The sequence below is a fragment of the Zeugodacus cucurbitae genome, chromosome 3 (assembly GCF_028554725.1).
Source record: "Zeugodacus cucurbitae isolate PBARC_wt_2022May chromosome 3, idZeuCucr1.2, whole genome shotgun sequence".
NCBI classification, from domain to species: Eukaryota; Metazoa; Arthropoda; class Insecta; order Diptera; family Tephritidae; genus Zeugodacus; species Zeugodacus cucurbitae.
In genome coordinates, this window is record NC_071668.1 from 22436122 (window position 1) to 22455627 (window position 19506).

General features: G+C 36.8%; 1 protein-coding gene across 5 annotated transcripts in view; it reads right to left on the bottom strand.

Annotated features, from left to right (window-relative positions):
* Nucleotides 1-2161: 2161 nt before the first annotated feature.
* The window catches only part of LOC105216642 (1-phosphatidylinositol 4,5-bisphosphate phosphodiesterase classes I and II), a 107698-nt gene continuing 90353 nt past the window's right edge, over nt 2162-19506 (bottom strand). For 2 of the 5 annotated variants that reach the window (XM_054228144.1, XM_054228145.1), the window contains exons 5-20: nt 16710-16843; nt 16319-16504; nt 15897-16094; nt 15159-15341; nt 13480-13660; nt 9768-9996; nt 7964-8139; nt 7633-7846; nt 6874-7031; nt 6631-6801; nt 6370-6570; nt 5976-6306; nt 4998-5457; nt 4569-4952; nt 4358-4502; nt 2162-2891 (exon numbers count right to left, since the gene is read on the bottom strand). In XM_054228144.1, coding sequence (XP_054084119.1) covers nt 2616-2891; nt 4358-4502; nt 4569-4952; nt 4998-5457; nt 5976-6306; nt 6370-6570; nt 6631-6801; nt 6874-7031; nt 7633-7846; nt 7964-8139; nt 9768-9996; nt 13480-13660; nt 15159-15341; nt 15897-16094; nt 16319-16504; nt 16710-16843 — 3627 coding nt within the window. In that variant the 3' untranslated portion in view covers nt 2162-2615. The remainder of the gene's footprint in view (nt 2892-4357; nt 4503-4568; nt 4953-4997; nt 5458-5975; nt 6307-6369; nt 6571-6630; nt 6802-6873; nt 7032-7632; nt 7847-7963; nt 8140-9767; nt 9997-13479; nt 13661-15158; nt 15342-15896; nt 16095-16318; nt 16505-16709; nt 16844-19506) is intronic. The other 3 variants (XM_054228147.1, XM_054228148.1, XM_054228146.1) reach the window with 3 other exon arrangements.

Consider the following 19506-nt stretch of genomic DNA (forward strand, 5'->3'; position numbering starts at 1 on the left):
CTTTTTTTAGCACCTCCGAAGACAGCACATAACTCCGTTATGTTTCAATATTTTTTGTAAAAAAAATGTTAAAATATAGCTGAGGTATATTTTCAGTTATTATGTCCAAAAACCTTCGAAATCTTCGAACGAGTACTTTCTTCACAAAAAATTCACGAAAATCGCTTAATTTTTCATGGTTTACTCTTTTATAGCCCCTTAAGGGGGAAACCCCCATTCTCGATTTCAAAAAATCGATTTTTTTTATTTAATTCGAATCTACATATAACTATTCAAGAATGGTCCTTTAACATTTGTAGTGAAAAATTCAAAAACTCTTGAAGATATAACCGATTTATTATGGAAGCGTCAGGCGACGGCGAGAGCGCCTCAAAATTTTAACCGAGTTTTTCTTGAAACAGTGTGTTTACGACTGGCATGAGGTTACTCAAAACCTATTAATCCAATCGGTTCCAAATTTTAATACGTTATTCTATACATATATAGCTATGGTATGAACTAAATTGATAAATCAAATCGGTGTAGATCTTCTTTACTTTTCAACTTGATTTGTGGCAAAAGGAAAAAAAGGGGGATTTTCAAAAAACTAATTTCGAAGGTCCACCATGATTTTGTTAAGTTTTGTGCGAAATTAATAATCCTATTTCATACCAGAGTACTCTTTCTAATCCCGTTGGAATTTTTGATTTCAGATGTTCCAGTGAGCGGAAATCCATGCATCGCCGAAAAGAAGGGCTTTTGTTTGATAAAAAAAAAAAAACAACAAAAAAGGTATGTATATTTTTTTTCTTATTTTTGAAGTCTTCAAAGTCTTATTTTTTAAGTATGCAAAGTTACAACCCTGAAAATAATTTATGTTCATTTAGCAGCCCATTGAAAATCGTCAAAATTTGAAATCATGAATGTAGTGGTCCCCTTAAAATATTTTTTTTTAATAGAAAATCCAATTAATATTAATATGTTCAGCTGATATAATGTGTTCCATTCACTACTCTCTAACATCTTTTTCTTCTCAAAGAGATGTTGCTCACACATAGTAATAGCCAATTTAACTCTAGATTTATCTAGATATAAATTATTTGACAGTTTATATGCTCTGTACTTGTGTTTCAAAGGGATATTTTAGCAATGGATCAGATCAGATCAGAATGTAACCGATATTTATTTAGTCAAGTGCTGCCAACTTGGTAAATATAAATTACACAAAGAATATTTCGGAAATAAAATGTTGAAATTTATTTAGAATGTTGCTGTTCAGCAGTTGTTGATAGGCTGTTGTTGTAGATTTAGAAAAATTCTCAAAAAATTGAAAGACTTAGAGTTCGGTCCTAGACCCGAATATTGAAACGAGAGCACGAGTCCTTAATTTTCAATGATTTGTACAGATAAACGGTTTCGATTAATTCTGAAACTTGGCTGTGCATATTTAAGGTTATGCCAATTTATGTCAATCATATATATTTAACTATAGCACTTTCCAAATTTATGTAAAATATTGTATAAAAATATTGTATAAAATATATATATATATAGTTGAACTTCCCTAACTCGAATCACCACAATCAAGAGTTCGAAGTATGGATAACTTCGAGTTCGAGTTCGAGCAGTTCGAATTATGGTTCAACTGTGTTTTTGATCTATATTTATATGTAGTTCGCGAAATAATAATTTTAAGTGATAATAATTTTCAACAAATAAATTTGGAGACACTTGTATAACAGTTTTCTTTCAAAAAACGGTGTAGTATTGTAGTTAAGCTTTACAAATTGTTGTTGTAAAGAAACTATGCTACAACGTACACATTTTGAAGCATAAAACCTATGAGCTAAACTATGTAGAAAGTTCACAACAATTTTCTGTTTTTCACCTAATTCACCACTTGTTTTTTTTTTGTTTTTCAATACTTAATACTAAATGTTGTAATTATTGTTTTTGTAGGTACATTAAAGTACACTCACGTTAACCCATTGATAATGTTTACTATATGTATAACTGTACTTAAGTGTTCATACTGTGGTGGATTTTGTTTCAAATACAATTAATTCAACTAATTTGTATATGTGAGTCTGAGTGTGAGTATGTTGTGCTGTGTAAAATACAAATTGATTGCAACTGACACATTTATTTGTATTTGTTTTGCATATATTTTTTGTGTATATAGGTGTATTCACTATTAACTAACAGTTTAAATGTACTGCAGAGTCATGTAATAACTGTATGTTGAATTATTTTGGAGAATTTCATTTTAGTATTAATTTATGCTCTACACAGTACATACATACATTTACACATATACAGTTACAGTTATTCATTAACAATTAGCATTTATAAATAGTTTTATTTTGTTCACATAAACAACCAACATTTAGATATTAGATAACACTTTTGTAGTTTTATTCCATTTAAACTAATTTTAATTTACCCAGTGATTTCCAATGCTATACCCTTACTACTCTACTTGCTATTGCACCCATATTTATGCACACACAACATGTTGACTACTTTAAATTCACCTTTTGGTTTTCTTTACTTATACGCTAGATTTTCAACTTTTTCGCCTTGCTTTTGACACGCAAGTGCAAATACTGTTATACCGTAGTGTTTCTGGGCAGCGCTTAAACGCCAGCCGCCGCACCAGCCAAAGCATTCGCGCCAGTTTCGTCGTCTCCACCACCCAAATCGTCTTTGTTCCTGACCGCGCTGGTGCTGTTCGTGATGCTGTTGCTCGAACGTGCCGGTGATATGGTGTTGCCACCATTTAAATTCAGTGTGAGATTATTGCTTGTGGCCGATGTGGTGGCAGCGGCGCCACCGCTGCTGAAGAGCACCAAAAATCCATTGCTGATGATGCAAGTACGAGATTCAGCTTCCTTTTCGAGTATTTGTCGGGCCTGCAAGAAAGTGGGGAAAGCAATTAGTAGTTGTTAAGGTAATTATGGGTCCAATTGATTAACTAAAAAGGACTTATAATAGCGGAATTTTGTCTGCCATTCAGACACTAGGAATTGCTTAGCAGCCTTTATAGCTGTCTCTTATTCAGCTTAAGAAAATGATAGCTGCATAAAGCGCTGAATCCCACAGCGACATAAAGTTGTGTTGGAGTTTCAGCTTAACGTACCTCGAAACATCATTTCACATTTATTTTTATTAAAGTATTAAAGTCAAAACCGCAAAGGTCTGTGCAAAGCGGTAGTTCAGAAATATACATGCTTCCTACTAGCACTCGATAGAAAAGGCTGTAGGACCTTGATTGACATACTTACTGGTCACAACCTAGTAGCGAGGACTATAAGATGCCTATAAGATGGGACTAAAGCCAATATTTACGTGAGTACCTGCCGACGACGGCCTTACCTCACGGTGCTCAAAAACACAGCGGATCAAATCAATGCGATGATCAGCGCCCCGAATATGCAAAGCATTATTCGGTTCCAATTGGCGTGTGGAACTAACCACCTTGGTGAAGTTCGAGGCCTATCTAAAACCTCTGCCGTACTTTGGGTCCGGCACCCGGTTGCAATGCAACTCCACATTGAGTGACAAGGATCACTCTCCCCGCATTCGGGTTCTAAACCACAACCACTACGATACTCCCCGAGGGGCCAGTCCGCACGAGTAGGTTGGAGCGAACTCCAAGGGCTCCTACTCCCCGTGGTACCAGAATTAAGTCTCCGGTCAGATCGGGAGGAATGAAGGAAGTGTCAAGAGCAGGGTACCAAAGAAAAAATGGAGCATCTCTTGTGCGTTTGTCCTATGTTAGCTAGACAACATTTAAATAGATATCTAGGGGCCCCATAGTACGACAAGTTGGAAGAGATATCGTTAGACTTCATAATATATTAAAATTCGCTTCAAGCGCTGGCATCCTAACCGATGACTACTACTCAGGGGGAATACTTGACGGAATTCCATCTGATATCGCTATGGGCCATAACTTGTCTAGTTAGATTAAGTTCGAGAAGAACCGAACCTCAAACTTGTATAGTCCGAAGGAACGGATTTGATTCGATAAAGGAGGATGGAGAAAGATATGATTCTCTTTTGTCATTCTTTAGAAGAATGTGTTCGAATCTCTTTTCTGGCAACATCAAATCTCCCCCGCTTACGAAAAGCCGAAAGCACCAGTCCTAAAATTTTCAATTCGGCAGTTTTTTCCGAATTATTTTCTATCAGAACAACAAAGTTTCCAGTAAAATTCCTTAGATCTTTGTCGCAGAATTAATAGTCTTAATAACACCGTTGAAGTGAAACTGAAACCAAAATTTTAACAACGAATTGCGATAGTTGAGTCTTGGAAAGCAGGCTAGGGTCTAAAGCCATCATTTATGAAATTAAAAGACATTTTAACGGTTCTCACCTTGTTTCGATGCTCGGTCAATGCATTCCTCACGGCTTCGTGTTGTTTTTGCAGGTCATCGGTACGTTTGTCGTAGGTTTGCTTCAGACGCACGCGCTCAGCGACACCACGCTCCACCACCGAACTCGCCACTTCGCGCTTCATTCTAAAGAACACCACGGAGAATAGTATTAAGACACAAACATCAAAATCACAAAAACTTTCGCCTCACCTAACCAACTCATCGCGATCACGATGCACTGAAGACAAGTTTTTCACCTCCGTGCGACGCGCCTCCTGCAGCTGATGCATTACCTCCGAAGTGACACGATCCAGCGAGGCTTTTAGTTGTTTCATTTGATTTGCCTGCGAAGTACGCAACACCTTGTCCGCCAGCGCATAGATTACCTCATGATACTTCTCCTGTATGTCACGATACTGCGTTGAATACTCCCTACAAGAGGCAAGTAAACGCTCCTGCTGTGACCGTGTCACCAGTGCGGGACTCTCGCCACCACTACTAGTGGCACCATCCACACAGTCCTCGTTGAGATCACCAATATCCGGAAAGCATGGCGGCACTTCCACACCCGTATCGCTAGTGGAGAGACAATTACTAAATTTCAATGTGAAAGCATAATGAGAATTCAAACACACTTACAGATTCTTATTGCTGAGACGTTTCTTTAACTTGCTGGCAATATTGAACATCGGCTTTTTGTTGCCATCCATCGGACTAGACTTTTGCATAGCGATTTTGGTCTTCTCCTTATCGTGCTTCTTACGCAATGATTCCAGTTTTTTCTCCATCTCAAAACGCTTTTCACGCACCAACTTATTGTCGAGTATCTTATCCAGTGTTTCTGCGCGCACCAGCTCCACATCGAACGACGACTCCACCTGTCTGATAGAGGTCTGCGCAGTAGATTCAAGCGAATGCTGATGTGTAAAACCCGGACCGCCAGCGGTGCCTGCATCGGCGGTGTCTTGATCCACGCCAGTATTTGCATCGACATTGGCGGTATTGGCCGTGGTAATACTGGCGCGGTGCTTCGGACTCATTGTTGTCGACTCGACGGGACGTAGCTCCTTCTTCTGGCCACCTACTTGTACAAAAACGACTTTGTTTGTCAAGTTTAATGGACGCAGGCAGGTTAACGGTTAACGAGGGTAACGAGGTAACGGGTTGCGAGCAAACGTTGTGTTTTTATTTTGTTTTGATTATGTATGTGTTGTTGTTGTTTGTGTGACATGTTGTTAAAGTGTGTATTTGTAGTTTGGGTTGGTTAGTTGTAGACAGAGGAGGAAATTATGTTGCAGTGTCCAGTAACCAACAGTAGTTTGAAGGATATACAAATAAATAAATGAAAAAAGAAATAGAGACAAATAGTTCAAATAACCAAAGAAGGTATAAATTCAAATAAAATACTAAAGTATTCTACATGAAATTATCGTAAGAAAATATAAATATTGGCGCTAAATACATAATACATAATAACTACCGGTATACCGACGACAATCAAAATTGAACCCACACCAAGATTCTTCATACCATGCGCTTTAACTTACAAATACATTTAGGTATACAAATAACATACTTAATCGGTAGATATATAGACAAGAGGTAGCTAAAACTTACATGAATTGGTTATGTCCTCGTCCGATGAGATCGGTTCGGTGCCCTCAGTCAGCACGGCTAGCTGTTTGTCGCGTTTCTCCAATTCACTTTGATATTTAATTGGATTAGCTAAAGCCTCGGCGAAATTCGAAAGATCGTCGGGCACATAATCCTTAACAACAATATTTAGAAACAGCGATGCTAGCGTCAAGGGTTGACCCAATTCGGTGCGTAGATTGACATGACGATAGCCAGGGCATAAGCCAATAACGGGGAGCACACGATGACCCAGGAATTTGCCACCCTCTTCATAAGCCGCAATGCGTATATTGGCAAGCTCGGGCAGCACCACCTGTCACAACAAAGTATTTTTATAAATAAAAATTTAAAGAATTAAATCAGCTACTTCCTTCACCTTTTTGAACACAAAAGGCTCCTCGTCATACACCGGATTCAAGCCATTATCGCGTACAATGCGTGTACGAAAACGTTTTCTCACTGTATCCGCGGGCAAACCAAACATTTCCACTTCCACATAGGTGCCCACACGTTTATCCGTTAGAAATTGTCCCGACAGCACCGTAATGGACACAGTACCAGCTATGATGCCATCCACCTGTAAAGTGTGATCCCTTGAAATGGTGGCGAAAACTAAAAAAGAGTTTAAATAATGTACCGTGCTCTCGGCAAACGGATCCAGCCGCCGATCGGTGCGTCTCATGAATTCGGGCTTCAGCAGATAACCCGAACGGTCATTGTACTCGAATATGCCCAAATTCAATTGCATAGCCAAATCCAAGGTTTGATAGTTGAGCGCCACCAGCTGACAGCCGGCATTCCAGAAGAGCTATAAGAAAGAGATTTAGAGTTTATTAAGCCAATAATTAAAATTGATATATGTAGATGTAAATTCACCAACCTGTGGCATGAAGTTGGAGCTATCGAAGCGTGTACCGGTCGGATAAACACGCGACAGCTGATGTTTGTTGTAGTTGACGAACTCAATTGGGCGCTCTTTAAGCAACGCTGTAGCCTGTTTTTCATCAAAGGAGGACATTTCGTAGCAGCGATTTTTTTCTAACGGAAAGAAATTTGAGAGAGAGCAAATAAATAAGTAACGGTATTCAAATGAGAATCCAGAACAAATTTCCATAATAATTTTTAAGAGAGCTCAATTGATAGTATTGCTTCGCAGTATGGACCACATGAAGAAGACCCTGGAAATGACCCCGTCGGCAATCGAATATTTGATGTGCTCTGAATTTTTTAGAACCGAGTGAGAAATTTCGAAATGTCTACAACGATTTATTGAGAGAGACGTATTTAAGAACTGGCCTTATAAACCAAAAGTGTAAACCGATTGCCGATCATGGGAGGACATGGATTGATTTTATCCAAATCTAGTCTAACATCTTTATTGGAATATATCTCTAACCGATGGTATAAAATTAGTTGTATGGACGGAAATTCTCATATACCATATACATATGTATATTACGAATGGGGTCTAGGGAGTGGTATTAACAGGTTCTTCTCTTTTTTTGAAGGAGAAATTACAAATATTAGCAGACATCTGTAACTTGTCGAACCATAAAAGAGTAGAGGGCTTGTTAAGCGTCTTGTGGGTAGGAAAATTATAGAATCTGAGATAATGATGCATGTATTTTCCCGCACTTACTTTCCGCACTTTCGAATGTATAAAAATGCACCGGTTCCACATAATTGACCAGCGCCGAGAGCTCAGCAGCCGCTTCAGTTTCCTTCTGTGGCTTCTCTGCCGTTGGATCGGCGCCCACAGGTGGATTGGGTGTTACATTCGGCAAAGACTCATCATCGCTGGAGCTGTCCGTATCCGAAGAGCCAGTGCTGTCCTTAGAATTCTGACGAATTTGCTAATAAGGAAGATATAAATATATTATGATTACAATAACAACATAATAACAAATAAATATATAAATACAGATGTAAGCAAAATATCCTAGTGTCTGCCAACAAAACAATTTGCCTACCTGCAGTGGTGGCGGATACACTGTGCTGCTAATATCCCCATTACCAGTCAACACTGGGGTGGACAATGCAGAACCGCCAGTCGCTGCTGCTGCACTTTCACCCTGCACGGAGACCTGTTGCTGTATGGCAGATGGTGTGGTGGCATGATTTGCCGTTGCTTTGCTGGATGCATCAACTGAAAATGTAAATGAATCGGTTAGTTGGTAAACAGTTGCTTGTGATTTTGGACAATAGCAGTGTGTACATTGCCGAAATGCCAAACTGTTTTTGTTTTCTTTGCATATTCAATACTAGTTTACCCAAAACAATTCAGGCTTAAGCGATTTTATGGATTTAAATAATTAGCAACAATAAAGGTTGTTAAGAAATATATTTACGATTTGTATGTATGTTTTGTCGGCATCTATATTGACATATGTCTGTTTATGTGTAAGCCTCTAGTAAAATTTGTAATAAACAGGATGGCGAATTTTCAATACATATAAATACTTTTTTTTCAAATAAAACGATAAATAACTCTACTTTTTATATAGTATCGGTAGTAATATATTATTTCGAACTAAATTTTCCCCGTTTCTTAAAAGTACTTTCTAGGGAAGATATTTTGACGAAGAACATAACTGAACATAAATGTCAAACTCATGTGTTTACTTTGACAGTCAGTTTGACAGCTAGTTTGACAGCCAAATTTAACAGCTGCCTTCCCAGCAAATTGTTTTTACAAAAACACCTGAAACATCTGAACAGTTTTTGAGCTTATAGTGCTTATGGATTTTTACAATATTATTACAGATTTAGAAGCGTTTTTAACTGTTCAAAGGATGCCAAGCACATCCAATTTTCGGAGGAATTAACCTGTCGCTTTTCTGATTGTTTCTCGTTGGGTATCCAGTCCAAAAACATTCTATCAATAGTTCTATTGAATTCTTGATATTATTTAACGCCTTTAATCCAAATAGTCAAATAAGAAATTGTCAAAATACCACGTACAATACGCAGGAAGTTTGGTGCTGATACAGTCATTAGATATGAGGGGTGTAGAAGAATGATAATCAGATATTTACTTAGAAATTTTAATTAATTTAAATAATTTAATTGGATTAGTTTCCTGTGGGGGTTCTACTATATGATCAGCTTAAAGAATTTCTTGATGAAATTTAAAATAAATTTATTTTTTTATAAATCACTTTTCTATCAAATTCTGAATCAATTTATGGGAAACCAAAGTTCTTAATATTATTTTATTGAAATTTTATACTCAAATCAAATGAGAACCTACCACTTGCTGTATCTGATACAATTTGGCCTACCCGAATTAAGTGATTTGTATTTAATTTACCTTTTTATTGTACCTTGATAACGTTTTCAAATTGAAATTCTAGCTATACAATGACTACCATAAGAGCTTATAAGCACACCACTGCGTATACGTAACAAATATATATATATAAATATATATATTTTTTTTTAATTTTCCGCTTTACTTAATTGAGTCATATAATTATGCAATTAACACAGGTGTATCAGCAACTCCCACGATATGATTATTACGGATACTGATAGTGATGAGCGCTTAGTGCTTAGTCAGCTAATGATATCCATTAAGCAGATTCAATTTGCATTTGCGTATTAGCGGCCGTCATTAATTATTTCGCGGTTTTCACTACAGTGTTATGAGTAAGTCATTGAGCATTGTTATAAACTACACTCCAAATATGTGTGTGTGTGTGTGTGTGTATGGTTGTGTGAAATTACATAGACTAAAGTATAACTGTTTATATGTATTTATGTGTACCGACTCACCTGAGTTCGCCGTCGACAATTTGCTGACCGTTATGGTGGCCGCCGCTGCTGCGCCGCCCTTCTTGTGCCGATGATGGTGATGATGTTTTCGTTTATTCTTAATGATAATTTTACGCTTAAGTAATGATGGTGGCGGCAAATCAACATTGGGCTCTAGCGGATGTGAATCTAGCGGTTTATCTAACAACATATCACCGAATATCTCACGACAGTAGTTGGCGATTTTAGCCTAATGTACAATACAAATGTATGGAAATGGAGATAAAGTATACACAAAAATGCATTAATACAAAAAATTATAATAATTATAGCGATTATAATGGTAAAAATGGTATGAGCAGAAACATTTAATTATAGTGAATGAATGAGACTACGAAGGATATAATTTACAATAATGCAGTCGAACTTCCCTAAATCGAATCACCATACCCCACAAAAAATTTCCGAATTAGAAGGGCTCGATAGTAAAATTTGAAAATTTGTATTATGCCCTGGTCGTAAAGTTCGATTTATGGAAGGAAATTTATATGAATTTTGACTTCTATTGTCAATTCAAGAGTTCGAGTTATGGAGAACTTCGAGTTAAAGAAGTTTGAGTTATGAAAATATTCGAGTTATAGAAGTTCCACTGTATTTTATTTTAACGAATTTATATATTATATATTTGTGTGGATATTAATTATATACATATATGTTTCGAAGTCACAGCATTTATTTTCTTGAAACTTGGAAAACAACTTTTAGAAATGATTAGTGTTTCTGAAAAATTGAATCCCGATAGATGGCGCTTATAGCGTTTTCTTTTCTCAAAAAAATTTTGCAATTATTCCGCAATGTACTCGGGTTTTCAAATTGTGAGTGAGAGTTGACCAGCATAATGATGCTGAAATATAAAGAGGCAACATTTTCATCATTAATTCTCATTTAAAAGTGTGAGAGAATTATCTTTACAAAGCTGGCACCGCAAGCATACGACCAAAGTTAAGTTGTTATGAAAAAACCGTAAACCTTGGCTCGATCCGTCACATATTCGGATGAAGCTGAATTATTTTCAAAACTAATATTAATGACGCCATTAAAATCGACCGGTTTCTTAAGTCATCTACAAAGGGTTGTATCAGGTGAGAAACATTTAAAAATATACTCGATACAAAATGGAGACTACTTGCTATCGTAGCATCGACCACATCTCTTTTGTTTTAGCAATTTATATTGGATATATTGTCAATATTTTTGTCTTGAATAATTGTATCACAACAAGGTTTTTAATATCGGGTAATGGGTTTCTACGAGAAAGCCTTTTATATAAATGTATATCGGTAACCATGCTCAAAAGAAGTATTCTGATATGTCAGCCATCTACCGGTAACAAGCAGGTTATATATTAGGTCTACAACTTTGCTTCCGACGTTTTTTTTGTAAATTTAAGGATTTTTTTCACTAAGGACAGCCTCGCCTTACGTATCCGAAAGTATTCGATGAGCCTCAGCCGCACAAATGTCCAAGATCGATATAAAAAATTGATTTAATCGACCAGTGCTTGACCCTAGAGACATCTATTGGAAAACGGCGGAAGTAAAGTTGTAGACCTAATAATTTGGCGAAAGTTTGACGGAGTAACCTTCCTTTCTGTGAAAGCACTAAAATGAATTTTTGACAAACCGAAAGGTCTAAATATAGTCGTTTTCGGAGAACATGTAAAATTTCATATCTCAATAAAGTGTGGTGATCAAGTAAAGATAAGATGCGTCAAATCGATAAGGAGTCACACATTCGTTTGTAATTGATTCAGGTTTCATACAAGGATATTACATTAAGTAAAGCTTTTTTCGAATAATAGCATTCAAAATGTGTTCTAAAGCTTAGAAAGAAGTCTTGATCTTGCAGTAATCTGATGCAAGGGAATGTACTTTCGAATCAAATATAAATACAATAAGAATAGCTGAGATACGGAAGGTTCTATGCGGCACCAACTTTAATAAGTGGATCACCACAAAGGTCGCAGTTTGAGAGATGTTTCCAACATAGTCAAATAAACAAAGCGTATTTGTAATGTTTCTACAATAATACACCTGGGTCGTAGGTTAGGTTAGGTTACTCTGGTAGGCTAAAAAGCCACACATAGACCAGTTTTGGTCCTTTGCGATACCAGATGGAGTGCAGTCACGTAGTTGATGTGGAGTAATCATCCTTTAGGATGCCTGCGCTTGTTGCGAATTTCAAAAGGCTTTATGGCTTCACCAACGAAATCTCTTCCAGATTAACGTAATGTGTAGTCCCCAAATGCTGAAGCCGTTGTCTTGATAATGCAGAACATTCACAGAAGAGGTGCTCCATTGTTTCTCTGGTGCCTTGCTCTTACATTTTCTGCAGTCTTCGCTATCTATCAGCCCCATCTGTACTTCTTATCTCCCGCCTTACACATAACTTTTGCGATTTTGCATCCCGGTATATTCTTCCAGCGCGCTTTGAACTTTTTTACCAAGTTTCTGTCTAGATCATCATATAGACAGTATATAGGTTTATCTACGATGATCATGTTTTCGGATACGCCTCGTTTTGCAATCTCGCCACTATCTCGTTACCCTCTATGCCCTTGTGGCCTGGCACCCAGTAGAATTGAAGTCTCCTATTTCTGCCAACATCATCCACTGCTGTCCTACCACACAAGGACACCTGGGCCTCAACTCTATACTTATATATACGCCTCTACATACATATTTCTTTTTACAATTTCTCTTTTATTGCCTCATTCTAAAAATTCTTATTCCGATAATGTCTACGTAGATTTACGCCATACTCAAATACAGTTATGCAACTTTTTGCATGTCAAACGGCAAAACTTTGCACACAACAACTGGCAACTCTTTTTCCTGGAACTGTTTATTTTGAAATCAATTCCTTGCGCTTAGATAGTTTCGCTTGCCTGTGAGTCGCTGAGCCTGTATGTGGGTTGTTGTTATTGTATCGATTTCTTTGCGAAAACGTAACTTGCAACCTAATTCACTGGGGTTAGCATAGGTAACCTTTTGATTAAAAGTTCTGAACTTGCAGCCTTACTCCTTACCTATATACAAATGTTTGTTCGTATGTATGTAAGCAAGTGAAAAGCTTATACTTGTATAGCGTGAGTGACTTATAGGCGGAGACAACGGCGCGCGGCGGTGGTGTGATCTAATTTTTGATTGTTGCCAACAGAAGCGTGTTTAAAAGTTTGCATTTCTCGGCAATCTCCGCCTCGTGCTCGTGCTCGTCGCAACGAAGCCAGCAGAAAGCTGCCTTTATTCACTCCTGCGCTTTGGCAAAACACAAGACAAACTTCGGCATATTGAATAACCGACGTAATGACGTTCTTATCAACTTTTAACTTTTTCACGTAATACTTTGTAAGTGGTTCGCAGCTGGCACAAGTATGCAAAGTACAAAAGTACAGCATTTCTCGCTCACGCTCAAACACTTTTAACTGCATTTCAAACGTATACATTTATTTTATGGCATGTGAAGAATGCTATAAGTGTCGCTTGCGAGTTATGTGTGGATTTCATATGCAGACTTACACACATTGTATATACTTGTGTATATGTATTTATGTAACGCTACTATTTAGCAATAATTGTAATTGTTTAATCTACAATGTGTGCTTGTACGAATTCAAAATACTTTTATATATCAGTGATTACTGTTAGCAAGTCTTCAGTGTGTTCTTATTTACCTGTTGCCTTGGATTGCAATGGTTTTCGAAACTTAATATCACAGGAAACTCCGATGTTTTGAATGCGCTCTCGGCAATCGCCTCCAGCGCGTCTCTGGCATTAATTTCGGGAACGAGCGTGTAGCCGTGCACAATGACTGGCTCATCAGTGCGACCGTTCCAGAAATCCAATTCCACGCATCTGAAATACAGTAAAAGAATAAATTGTGAAATACATTTTTAGGTACATGTACAAAGGGGGGCGGTGCCGCACAGAAGCATAATTTCTCTCTAACTAAGATTTTTAGAGAGATCTCTTTATAGACATTCAGAAATGACTTTACTCTATCAGACATTACTTTACTGCCTATTTCGACATCGATTGAAGTCTATTATCACTCATTCTTGATTCGATTCGCTTAACAATCCTCTGCGTAATAACTGATCCGAGGGTGTCAGAATCATGTTGAAAATCCCGCGTTATTTACGAATAATACGGACATTATGTCAAACCTCACTATCAATGGCATCTATGATGAGACAAATATGGATTCCTTCCACTTCCACAACATAGACTCTCTAACGATAGAATAGATTACAAATCCGCTGTCTTCCTGCATTTCACAACAAGATAGATCTGGACCGGATGTGAACTTTGAGTGTTGGTCATTACTAAGAATTACGCGATCCCAAGATCATTCTTGCCCGAGGTAAATCGTATGAGGTCTAGTGAGCTCTTAGCCTTTAACTGAGTTCGTCTTTCGTAGTTGTTTGATTTTTAACTCCTCTTCGGCCAATCGACATTTACACGGAAAAATTCAACATCTTACCGAATGTCAGTTGGGAACTTTATTTGGAAGAAGGTGATTTAATAACCGAGATACATTCTCATGATATCACACCTTCAATCATTCAGGTGAACTAGCGAGAATAGAAATTAAACTCGTAATAAAGTTTTCGCACTTCCAAATAAATTTAGTACATTAAGATTATAATTGAAAAATCAGTCCTTGCTTTTCACACAGACGGCTACTTGATTAACGATCAGCTGTTATAAATTTGTGCTTCTGCTGTTCATAAGAAGTTGGTAGGTTTCATCTGCTGATTGTTATTTTGTCAATAACCACAGCCAAATTTACAGCGTGTACTTGAACCCGCAGAGTTGCATTCCAGTTTCACTCGATTATTATTCGATTAAAAATTAATGTAGTAATTAATTAATGTAGTAAATTACCGCTTTAATCGAGCAAAGGTCGGTTAATTGATCAATTAAATCCTGTGCGAAAAGCCTATAAGTAGATATGTGATGGGTTTGAGTTTTCTAGCATCACAAAAAACTGTCTTCGGTTGTGCATGAGAGGTTTCGATCTTGTGAATCAGTCCTTCAGCTCGACCTAACCAATGCTGGAAGCTCTAAATTAGGTCTTTGTATATTTAGTCACAGGACTAGTGCCACTTGCGCTTCATACCGATTGTAGAGTTGTTCATAACTACTGCGTTTCGCTGCTGGGTTACACAAGCTTACAAGAAGACACATATACTCACTCATGTCTTGTGCAAAGTACTTGTACTGTTGCATAGCTTATGTAACCATTCGATATTGTTGAATAATGCAAATTGAATTTTTCATTGTGTGTGCTGCCTTAGCAATACGCAAGCTATTTGTCAATGTCTTTCGCCGTTTAGTTTTCGGTACTTACCTACATCCGGCCAACAAGCATTGACGATAAATTTCCACCGACGATTTGCCTGTCAACTGATGTCCTATTAAGTATGTATTGTGGGAGGAATTTACAAAATAATGCGATAATGGCTGATCCATGTCATCGCATAAGTCCAGTTTGCTAGGCGCCACAATTGGATTGTCATCGGACATTAGATACCTGAAAAATTAATTTAAACGTTTTATTATTATAGTAAATCAGAAATATAGAAATTTTTAATATAAATGACTTAGGTTTCTTGAAGTCGTAAGATAATAATCCAGAGATCTCTCCCAGAACGTTCTTGGACCACTAAGAATATCATGAACCTCCTAATCCCTATAACTCTGATATCACCATTTTGGTAAACCATTTCCTGGCAACTTAGAACTTCATATCACTTAGTGGAAGGAAGAGATGACTGCGGGTATTAAGTGGAGACTTACCGGCTCCACTTTCTAATGACGAAATGAGACGATTATACAGGCAAGCTAAGTTTTAATTGGAGCATTCGTGAAGAGATTATCCCTTTATTGATTCAATTGAAGATGTCATTCGTTGAGATAAAGCCTACGTTACCTCATTACCGTTATGAGAGACTTTTATATTTCACAGAAGTCTTGACTCATTCTCGATATTCCATCTTAGATATTCATCATAGAGAAGTCTTTTCGTATATATACTGGGTTCAGATATCTTAATTTAGTAAAAAAAATATATCTATAGGATACCTACCTCAGAAAACCATCTAAACTAAGCTGGTTCTTCTGCGCATTGAACTTATTCGGCTCGTATTCCTGTATAATCTCCTTGGCACGCGTGGCGTTCGCGTAAGGATATAAAATCTCGTTCAGTCGTGGATCACGTTGGGTTTTGTTGAGAAACTCTACAAGTTGGGCGATGCACATGCATTTGCGTTTGGAGTTGCCAACGCTGAAAAGAGAATAATATAAAAGATTTATAAATTTGTTATTTTTAAAGCGACCTTTATTATTGGATCAACTGAGAAAAATATTTATAATTTTTCATATGAAAATAAAACAGAAATTAAAAAAAAAAATTGTCAAAAAATTGTCATATTGCTTACGGCACTGACAGCCTCTTTGTTTCCTTTGATAAGGGTTATTACGATACCATTGCCGTTATTAAGTACTTACATGCCATCGAATATTTTCTCCACTTCACTGCGTTGCGTGAGATTCTTGTACAAATTGAAAAAGTCCTCGAAATGAAACTTCGACAAGGACAAAGTCTCAATTTTCCCCGACGGCAAGCCGCTCATGTCCAACGCCTTCTCGACGCGCTTGCGATCCTCTTTGTTCTGTGCGAACATTTTCATGATGCTGCAAGCAATGGATGCACAAAGGTGAGACACTTACAACGCAATATAAATCATATATGTATGTTTGTATCAGTAAATGTATATGTAAATGGCAACACTAAAGTGCAAATTAAATATTCTCTTCACTTTCAATGCGCGCCGCCATCAGCTTCGATGAAAGTAATTATTTCCTGACTTTCAACTTTACTTAAGAGTCATTTACTTACTTCTTCACTGGAATTTTGCCAGTTTTGTCCACTTGCAGGCAGAGTTTGGTGTGCGCCTTCTGTAGAAACGTATTGGCCGAGCCGTTGAGTCTGGCCAAACTGTAAGCCAGACGCATAATGCCATCGCACCATTGCTGCAATGAAAGGAAAAAAAAAACGAAAAAACATGAGCGTTTGGCGAATTCGAAATGTGAAAAGGCATTAAAAAAAGAGCCGTTACAAATGAAAATTGCAAATTCTGAAATTTCTAATAAAAAACGGTGAAGTTCAGCTGAATAATAGCCAGTTGGACGCACAATGAATGTTTGTGACCGCAATAAGTTTTACATAAATTTAATTCCTTTTGTAAAGGGTGATTTTTTAGAGTGATTTTTCAACATTTGGAGTTTGAATTAATTCGAATGTGTGATGTTCCAATTTCGCAAAAAAAAATTTTGTCATCTGGCAGTGTTTGAATAGTTATATACAAGGCGTACTGAGCCCAAATTGTCAAACAAATCTATAAACTTTGACAGCTAGTTTGACAGCTGTCACTCTGTGAAATTCTATACTTCTAAAATAAACACCCTTTATATATTTGTAGACAATCAAATGTTAAAACAGAAAGCATGTAAATGAATGACAACCATTTTTGATTTAAAATGTAAATTTTGTCTGGGTTTAGTTATATATATATATATATAACTAAATATGTATAAGTGAATAGCGGGGCAATATTTCACTGTAAGTAATGGAATTTATTTTCTACAATCAATAAAACAAAGAAAAAACATAAATTATTCACATAGCAATAACGAAGCTGAGGCGCTGGGTAATGGACCCAAATCTCAGCCTCTGCGCATTACCGAAAAATGCAAATTTAAAAGGGTGCTTGCGGCTCCTTAGCCTCTGAGCATAAATGGAAAATAAAAATTGGATTTTACACTTATTAATTGAAATGAAGCCTTTATTTGTGTGGAGCCAAATTAGTATTTTAGTGGTATAGCCTTTTCGCACAGTCAAATTAATTTAATACATTAAGATTATAATTGAGAAACCGGTTTTTGCCTTTCACACAGCCAGCTAATCGATTAACGAATCAGCTGATTGTCATTTTATCAATAAACACAACTAAATTTCCAGCGTGGACAACAACCCGTAGAGTTGTATTCCATTTTCAACTCGATTTGTTTTCAATTAACAATTAATGTAGAAAATTTTGATTTTTACTTTGTATGGTAAATCGACCTAAATCAGCGCTTTAATCGAAGTAAGGAATTGCTTTATTAACTCGTGTGCGATAAGCTTAATAGTAATTTGTCATTCCAACAATATTGTCTCAACTGGCCATCTTTTTCAAGTATTTTATTAAGAAAATTAAAAGATTTTGAAACGATATGGACTTGCAAATGCATATTTTTATACTCTCGCAACAAGAGTTGCTAAGAGAGTATTATAGTTTTGTTCACATAACGGTTGTCATAAAACTAAATAACGAGTTATATATAGGTTTATATATATCAAAATGATCAGGATGACGAGACAAGTTGAAATCCGGATGTCCGTCTGTCCGTCCGTCTGTCCGAGCAACGGATAACTTGAGTAAAAATTGAGATATCTTAATGAAACTTGGAACACGTATTCTTTGGCACCCTGAAGAAGTTGCTTTCGAAAATGGGCAAAATCGGATCATTGCCACGCCCACAACGAAAACTAAAAACCTATAAAGTTTCATAACTAAGCCATAAATAAAGTTGTAAAAGTAAAATTTGGAATAAAAGATCGCACTAGGAAGGGGCATATTTGGATGTAATGGTTATTTGTATATTTCTCGCAAACCAATAAAGCTATATCAACCAAACTTTCTGTAGTCATTTCTCTTACGTACTCCACCACACACCATGAAAATAGTTGAAATCGGAAAATAACCACGCCCACCTCCCATACAAAGGTTAGTTTGAAAATGACTAAAAGTGGGTTAACTCACTAACGAGAAACGCCAGAAACACTAAAAACAGAAGAAATAGCAGAAGGAAGCTGCACTCAGATTTTTTTACAAAATGAAAAATGGGCGTGGCATCGCCCACTTATTGGTCAAAAACCATATCTCAGGAACTACTCGACAGATTTCAATGAAATTTGGTACATAATACCTCCTTGACACCCTGATGACACATGTGAACATTGATGAAATCGGTTCATAACCACGACAACTTCCCATATAACTCAATTGGGAATTCCATCTGATTCCTTCACTTTATAATGTATACATAAGGAACCAATGAAGATGGCGGAATAAAACTTTACACAAATAGTGCATATCATCTCTGGCTTCACTTGAGAAACAATTGTCGAAAACGGACTATAACTTTTCAAGGTCCCTGTTATCGAACATGTTGAACTCCGCGCCTAAGGGTAAATTTTAACCGAAAATATGGATAAATCTCTCTGATAATTTAATGGAATTCAGAGGGAATTGTTTTCTTCTAATAGTGTGTCTCTGTTCCAAAAATTATTAAAATCGGATAATAACATCTCCTAGCTCCCATATACCTAATTATAGGTTTTTCAAAAATACGGTGGGCTTTAATCTGCATATCGATTCAGGAATTACCTCAGCCCTCATACACTATATAGGATGATTTTCGTTATTCTATTAAACTTTATGTCGAATTTATAAAATTTCTTCAATAAATTGCGAGAGTATAAATGTTCGGTTGCGCCCGAACTTAGCCTTTCCTTACTTGTTTGATATTATGGTCATTGATGGGCAGTTGAATTATGCCGCAAAGTGTTTATATCTAAGTCAACTTTTGAT